Source organism: Toxoplasma gondii, chromosome VIIb (assembly GCF_000006565.2).
Source record: "Toxoplasma gondii ME49 chromosome VIIb, whole genome shotgun sequence".
NCBI classification, from domain to species: Eukaryota; Apicomplexa; class Conoidasida; order Eucoccidiorida; family Sarcocystidae; genus Toxoplasma; species Toxoplasma gondii.
The window spans coordinates 3898669-3906739 of NC_031475.1; the positions used below are offsets into that span (position 1 = coordinate 3898669).

General features: G+C 53.9%; 2 protein-coding genes across 2 annotated transcripts; one reads left to right on the forward strand and one right to left on the reverse strand.

Annotated features, from left to right (window-relative positions):
• Positions 1-388: 388 nt before the first annotated feature.
• TGME49_257700 (hypothetical protein) lies at positions 389-4145 on the forward strand (the record flags this gene model as incomplete). The annotated part of the gene is made up of 2 exons (XM_018781149.1): positions 389-3466; positions 4077-4145. 2 exons carry the CDS (start codon positions 389-391, stop codon positions 4143-4145), a joined length of 3147 nt encoding a protein of 1048 aa, XP_018636984.1.
• Positions 4146-6154: 2009 nt separating this feature from the next.
• On the reverse strand, positions 6155-7636 carry TGME49_257690 (hypothetical protein; the record flags this gene model as incomplete). Its single annotated transcript, XM_002364962.2, has 1 exon — positions 6155-7636. The coding sequence occupies one exon, from the start codon at positions 7634-7636 to the stop codon at positions 6155-6157; it is 1482 nt and encodes a 493-aa protein (XP_002365003.2).
• Positions 7637-8071: the final 435 nt, after the last annotated feature.

The following is an 8071-nucleotide window of genomic DNA, read 5'->3' on the forward strand; positions in this document are numbered from 1 at the left end:
TCACTCCCCGGACTTCACTGAACGCAGACGAAGGCAGAGAAGTCTGCATCGAGAGGGAATCACTGCTGCAAAAAAAAGAAGATGTCTGGCGCGTCTCGTCTCCTCGGTTGTCTCGTTCGTCTGCACAGTTAAACAAAGCTGTTCACACAAAGGGGTGTGTACGGATATAAATGCGCATACACAGTAACCAATCTGTCCACAAATAGTATACATATATAAATGTATATATACATACATATATAGTATGTGTGTATCTATATAATGTTAGCATATATGTACATATATAATATATAATATATGTATATGTATATAAGCGGAGGCACATCGTGTTTCTGCATGTTGTTGTTCGGGTGTAGATGTGTGTTTGCCGTCTCGAGTTTTCCTCGCGATGGACGCCGTCTCGCCTGTGCTGGACGGGGGCGGCTGTGGAGCAGAGCGGGGTGCCGCCACTCTCACGGTAGGCGAGGAGGCACGAAGCCGTGAGATGTCAGCTTCCCTGGATAGCCGTCGGTACGCAGAAGCCGGAGACGCAGAAAAAACTGAGGGAGACGCGAAGGCGGGCGACGGCTCTGAAGACGAAGAGCTTGTTTCGCAGGGCGCGGCGATTTTTGGGGTGTTTCCGACGCTTCCTGGACAGCCGCAGAGAAGCGGTTCTTGCTCGCTTCACCTCGTTTCGGAGAGAGAATTGAAGCGAGAAGAGAGGCCTTCTCCTCTCCCTCTCCCTCTTCGTAGAGAAGAAGAAACAGTTTGCCTATGGCATCACCTCTTCCACGTCCTCCTCGTCCTCCTGCAGCTGTCTCTGCTGCTGATCGGGGGCGCCGTCAGAAGATGCACGGCGCTGCGGTCCGCATGCGCGTGGTGGCGTGGAGTGGCGACAAGGAAAGTGCGAGTCGTTTCGCATGCGTTTCTCTCGCTCTTTCCCTGGAGCCGTCAGGTCCGAGGGCAGGGAGAGTCTGAAGAGCCTCGCCGCGACAAGCCGGAGCCCGGGAACCTTCTGGCGCCAGAGACAGGGGGGAGTGTTCCGCGAAGTTTCGCTCTGCATGCGTTCGTTCTCTTCCGAAGCGAGGAGTTGCTCCTTCTCTCTGCGGCAGCGACTCTTTCGAGCGGCTCTTCTTCGCAGAGCGCGTCTTGGGCCTCGCGTGCGTCTTCTCTCTCTCAGACGCTTCGGCTCGGACCTGCAGACGCGCTGCTGCTCCCGTGCATTGAGAGCGCCTTCGACTGCGGAGTTCGCTTCCTGACGCTCTTCGACGCGGCCGGAGTCTGCTGTCGAGAGCCTTCTCTCTCGCGCCTCTCTGCCCTCTTGTCTCGAGACGGGTGGGTCTGCCTTCCCGGTCTGACGCCTCTCGGCGGCCAGTCCCCTCGATCCTCAGGAACCGCCTCTCTGCGAGACTCGCATCCTTCTTGTCGCTCTCACTGCCCTGCAGCCTCTTCGCACCCTGCTTCTCTCCCTGCTTTTTCTTCTGCGTCTCGGGATGCTCCGTCCGCTCTTCATTCTTGCTCGTCCTCTCCTTCTCATTCGCTCTCTTCCTCCCCTTCTCATTCTCTCTCTTCTTCTTCGCGACCTGCTCAGCGGCAGTCCACTACGGAAGGACCTGGCTCTGTGACTGCTTCGGCTGCTTCGCTGCCTGGCTGCTCTCGGTGCTCTTCCTTCTCAAGGAAGTTCAGTTCTTCCTCGAGAAGAAATACTGAAGAAGAAGACGGCAGGAGCTTGAATGCTTGCATGCGACAAGAGGAGACCGTTGCATGCTGCACCCGAGGCGAAAAACGAAACTGCAGGGACCACCGTCGACTCTCGCCCTCTGGGTGCCTCTCCTGCCTCTCTCAGGACAACCCTCTGTCTCTCGATCCGCCTCAGTCCTTAGCTTGCTTCTCAACAACGGCCTCGTCTGTCTCTCTCGTTTCTTCCCCCCCCATTTCTTCTACCCCTGCGATGTCTTCAATCTCTGCCGCTCCTTCCACGGCTTCACCCGTGTCTTTATCTTCTCCCTCTTCATCTTGTTATTCTTTCTCTTCACCTCCTTCGTCACTTCCCTCCTCTTCCTCCTCTTCTTCCTCTTCCCCTGCATCTTCTTCGTCTTTTCTCTTTTCAGTCCAAGATGCCCTGATTCCAGAAGTTTCTGCACAGCGTGGTGAGGCAGGAGTGACGGCGGAACAGGCCGCTGCTGGGTCTGTGCCGAGCCTGGCTTTGCCGGCCTGCGGAGCCTTTCATCGGCCGGTGTGTTTCCGTCTCTCACGAATGCATGGGTGGTCGCGAAAACGGGGATTCTTTGAGGGCGAGAAGGGAAGAGAGCGAGAAGAAAGGCGCGGTCTTTTGTCTGCGCTGAACGAAGAAGAATTGGACACACAAGGTGAAGAAGGAAGCGAGGAACAGAGCATGCTGGTGCGGATTATGTGTGGCTGTTGCGCCCACGAAGACCTCTTCCGGCATTTCAACGTCGGGTCGAACTCTTCAATTTTATCTCCGTTCGCAGCGCCTTCTACAGATCAGCCTTCGCAGGCTGCCTGCGATGGCCAGACGCAAAGCAAAGCGCAACAGAGACAGAACCGATCGGAGACATCGAGTCTCCCTCAGCTCACTCCAGACTTGCCGTCCAGTTCGCCCTCCTCGTATCTCTCCTCCACTTCGTGCGAGTCCTCTCGCGACGATCCCAACGCCTCTCCCTCTTCTTTGGCTTCTTGTTTTTCCTCTTCTCCATCTGTTTCTTCCTGTTTTTTTGTAAGGTCCTGTTCTCTCTCTTCCGAGCAGTGGGGAGAAGAGAGAGCTCGAAGGGAGACGCGCGCCTCGAGCAGGCGCACAGACAGCAGAGAAAGTACAACAAGCAGAGAAAGCACAAAAGACAGCGCTAGTACAAGAATCAGTGAAAGCAGTTCTTTTGCGAGTCTGGAGAAGAGCGATCGAGGGTCTCCAGCGCAAGCCTGCCCGCATGGTCTCGCTCTGAGTAGCCAGACAGAAGAATCGAACCGACGAGATGCGGGGAGACCAGAGTTGAGAAAGGAGGAGGAGGAGAATGGAGGAGAGAAAGGAAGTTCCTCTGAGGCCCCAGCGAGCACAGGCGATGGAGAGAGAGATCAGTTGAAGCACAGGGTCTGTGGCATTTCATGCGGCTCAGCGAAAGGAAAGAAGAAAGCTCCGATGCCGAGCTACCGCGTTCCATCACGAACGGTGATTCAACAGCCAGAGGTGTACAGACAGCTCGCGTGCGGCGGCACTGTATTTCCTCCTCCGCTTTGCGTGTTCCTCTTGGGTCCGTCGGTGACGGATCTCGTGCATGCCTTCGTCGCAGCCAGCAGCAGGCGCCTCGGCCTCGTCGTTCGCTGCTTTTTCAGCTTCAAAAGACATTCCGAAAGTCCTGAAGGTGGTTTCGCCTCTTTTCACGAAGATCACACAGATGCAGGCGACCGCGCGCATGCGCCGACAACAGTGGAAAGCCTCTCTGGGCTGGTGAAGTCTCTCCTGGGAACGGTTGTACGAGCCGCGCAGAGCATATGTCTCCTGCATCGTCCGGGGTTCCTGCGCATGCAGCTTGGGAGAAGGACGGAACAACCGGGTGATCAAGACAACACCGCCGCACGGGGGAGACCGCCGGGCAACTCCCACGACCCTGGTGTATGTACTCTCCGACGCAGGCGCGCCGTCGCTACCGAGGAAGTGAGGAATCGAGACGTTATTTCTCTCGAGCCGAAAGGAAGAACGACTCTTGGCTTGGCCGGTGGTTTTCCACCTCGACCTCTCTCTTCCCGGGACTCTTCGTACTCTCTTCTGTCGCCTCTCCCGGCTGTCTCTGTCTCCCAGCTAGCCAACCTTCTGCTGCAGGCACTCGCGCGGAGACTGGTTTCTCTTCTCGCCCCCTATGACTACCTGCCGCCCTTTGGGCTATGTGGGGTGCCGCCCTTCGTGTTGGCCGATGCGGAGCTTTGCTGGCCAAGACAGACGGGGATTTGGAGTCAGGGCCAATCCTTTGAACAAAGGCGGAAGGAAACAGACGACTATCTCGGTCCTCTCTACTCGACAGCAGTATCTCTGTGTTCTTCAGCAATGTCTCTCTTTTTCGCAGGAGTGTCTTTTGTTTCTTCAGTGTCTTTCTTCCCGTTCTCCTCCAGAGAAGCGTGTGGGCAAAACTGCTTGCACGAGAAGCAACCTCTAGGCCTTTTGTCTCTCTGTCGGAGAAGGAACTCGTTGCGCGAGTTCTCTCACAGCAGCTCGTGGAAATCGAACGTTGAAAGTGGCGAAGACAACGGCGAAAACGGAACGACAAAGAGACAGACACAGAGACAGAGAACAAGACAAACACAGACAGTGTTCAAAAGCGAAAGGAAGGTCGCTCAAGACCTGCGAGAGTGTCTGAGAGACTTTCAGTTCCGAGATCTACGCTTTGGTCGGTGAAAGAGAACGGGAAAAGCGAGGGAAGGGAGAGAAGCGACGCTGAACAGAAAGAGAAGAGAAGGAAGGAGAAAACGAGGAAGACAGAGAAAGACGAGGGCGAGACAGCAGAATGGAGCGCATGCTAGCCCTGGGGGAGAGAGACAAGGTGGGTTGGAATTTGCGTGACAAAAGATTGACAACCGTGTCGCTGGGCTTCCATGTGGGAACTGAAGAGCTAAGCGAGGTACTTTTAATGAGTTTTTTGATTTTTCCGTTGTTCAAGTGCGATGGCAATTGGCGACGTTCCTCAAGATTTTCGGCCGTCGTGTGAAAGCAAATTGTTGGCGTATCCACTTCCTTTGTGCACAGCTCGCCGAGGTGCGGTGTGGCCTGTGTTTTTTCTTGTCCCTTCTCGGGTTTGTGAGTGTTTTGTCGGCTGCCGTTTCTCCCCTTTTGGTCTCTTGGCGCGTGCCTCTCCTTTCGCGTCGACGCGACCCGTCATGGGAGTCGAGGTGACAGGACTCGACTGCGGGTTGTTGCCTTTGTCTTTAGATTGAAGTGCAGCCATCATCACAACGTGGAACACGTCTGTTCAACTGTTTACCGCTGGTCGGATGTTTTTTCTTCAACATCCGCATGTACACATGCATGCGATTATGTCGATGTTGGCCAGGTGGATTGCCTAGAAACTTGTTGACCTTCCACGCTTCTTTTGTATATTTCTCGCTCGACGAAAAGGACACCGAGTGAAAGCCGCAATGTGTTCCGGAGTCCATGGCCGCTCGATGTTTAAGACACAAATAGATGAACAGCGGAAAGCTTCACCTACCATGTGGCGGATACAGATTAGGGAAAAGCTAGCGACAGAACATCCAAATGCAGATGGGAGGCACAGTAGTCTCGGATGGTGCAAAAGGTGGAGACTGCAGATGTTGGAAAGCGGTTTAAAAGCTTTCAGGGGAGGCAAGAGCGGTTCGACGAGGTTTACTAATGCCTGTTCTTTCTCTTCGTCGCACCACACGAAAAAGGATACCGCCACGCACGACCTCGGCGAGGGGGGAACGAGACCGTCTTCATAGAGGCGCGTCGGCCCCCGCGCATGCACAGAAAGAAAAGGATTCGGTTCCACAGGGTCAAACAAAGACGAACGAAAGCTCTTCCATAAGTTAAGGCGGATACTGTCGATGTGGCACGAAGAGGAAAGGGCAAGGTCAAAGAATGATCTTAGCTCTGCAGGCCGAGATTCACACAGAGCTGCACACTCGTGTGACTGGAGGTGTGCAGCTTTGTGTGACATACCAATATAGGTAAACGAGTGGATGGTGATCTTCGAGTTGTCTATTTGAGTCTCCAAACGGTGCAGTCACAACTGTCACAGCGAATTCCCTCGTTTGTTCTAGGCGGTTGAATTTCTCACTGTCTCTCTATTGGGTCCGGCTGCTTTCGTGTCAGCGTAGGACTTGTTTTCAACCGTTTCTCCAACAGATCAGAAACAGCCCAAGGCAGGCACATCACCAGAAACCTGTTTACTTTGTGAAACTCGCTGATTCATTCACCACTGAAAAACCGAGTAGCCACGCGCGTTACTGCTGCGTTTGTGGCTGGTCTAACGCTCGCTCCGCGTTTGCGCCGCTCTGGTACGAATGTGACCACCATTTCACGTTCGTTGCTCCTGTACTTTCCCTTTGTCGTCCGAGGTAAAGAGGCACTGACCTCGAAGAAAAATAGCTGCTTTCGCGTTCTCGCTAGTCGTTAGGCCCTCCGCTGGCGCATTTACTCATCGCGAGCTCCTCACTTGGGTGACGGCACAAAGCGCTTGCGAACCAAACTGCGGGGTTTTACTTCATCTTCGCCCGCGGCGTCTGCGGTGGATGACGCACTTGTCCCAATCGCTGCGCAGGAGGAAGTTTCTGTCTTGTCTTTTCTCTCCGAGGTATTCTTTCGATTGTCGAAATACTCCCGTTCTAGCTGACCCTGGGTGAAGCAGTACACCTTCATGAGATAGAGAGAAAAGCACAACTGTGCTACTGTCGCAACGAGACTACACCAGCCACGGATATTCAGAGTAGCGGCAGAGGAGCCGGGTACTCCTTGTCTGTCGAGCGTATTGTTTTTGAACTCCTGCGACAAATCGCCGCTCTGCTCTGTCAGCCGCTCAGAAACCGCGTCCATGTCCATCTCTCGAGCGAATTCCTCGAACGTTACCGCCCAGAAGACCATTTGAATCGCGCGTGAAATAACAAGGGCAAAGAGGAACTGTCTCCAGAGCCTGCGAGCGAGAACGGGGTTCTTCCGATATCGATAGTCAACGAGCTGCTTCCCCTCAGGTGTCAAGGAGGACGTTTGTTCCTTCTTCGCGCAGGCACCCGCCTTCTGCTCAGAAATCACAAATGGCTGGTGCGAGATGAAAGGAATGAACGCCAAAGTCTCAGCGTACAGAGCGAATGCCCACGCAAAATCATCGAAGAAACTTTCATTCATGTCGTGCTTGAGGACGAGCCCACAAGCCACAGCTGTCACCAGGGCAAAATGGCACCCAGAAATGAAGGTTGTTTCCGCGAGCTTTCCTTCCGTTTGGTCGTTGCCGTCGGCCTGGGAAGTAGCGCCTTTTGTTTGCTTTGCGAAATCTCGACAGAAACGAGAATTAGCAGAGACAACACCCACGAGCAGCAGCAGCAGAAGCGCAGACAAGACCTCCAGAGTCTGGTACAGCCAGTCGCCTGTCCGATCGTTGGGCAGGTAAGCAGGACGGCGGAGATTGCAGGCGACTCGAGCAAGAAGAGCGATCGCGAAGAGTCCAGCACTTCCAGGACGCATACACCCTCCACACAAAAGATGAGAAATAGAAAATAATTGGAGCGACTCGGAAGAAGAGCTCGCGGATTGAGGCTGTGCCGCCCCTGAAGCACTGTGCCACTTGCAGAAAGCCTGCGTAGTTATAGAGCAGACACGGGCATTGGACACGAGGAAAAAGATCGATAGCGTGTAAAAGGCTGCTGAAAGTGTTAGAAGGGCAGATATTTCTCCGTCGGAAAGACACAGATATCCAACTAAACAGCTGCACAAGAATGCCAGCCATACGCTCGACTCCCCTGCAGTCCACCCAGAAGGAACTTCATCAGCGGGCAGAAGATCTGTGGCTTTGCAAGGTTTGTTCGGAGATGAGGGACCCTGAGGAGAAGGACGAGGAGAGCGACTCTTTCTGTTCTGCGAATAGTCGGATTTTCGAACCTCGCCTCCCTTCACTTCTGAAGCAGCTGTGGCTTTCTCCATTGTTTCCCACGGCAGAACGAGACTGGAAACAAACACGCGCGGAGCTAGGGTCCTCGTCCGTTGTTGCGGGGAAGGACAATCGTCCACGAACGCCTAGAAAGTCAAAACACCGCAGGGATCGTATCTTGGTAGACAGTAGAAGCAACAGTGGAAGCGGAATGCGTCCGCTGGCAAAAGGCCGGTACTTTGTTGTCGGACGAAACCACAAGCCTACTAGAAAGGGAGAAGCGAGACTTTACACGTGAAGAAGAGACCGGTTGCTATTCACGAAAATCAGCGACGGATAAAGACAGCAATCACTCTATTAGTCTGTCGGTACGTTAACCAAGTTTTCAGATGAATATGAAACTCCTTCGAGTTCCAGCTTTTTGCTTGTGCGAATACCGGTGGACTCTAAGAGACGGAGAGGAAAACGAAGCTGGACTATGTAAAGAA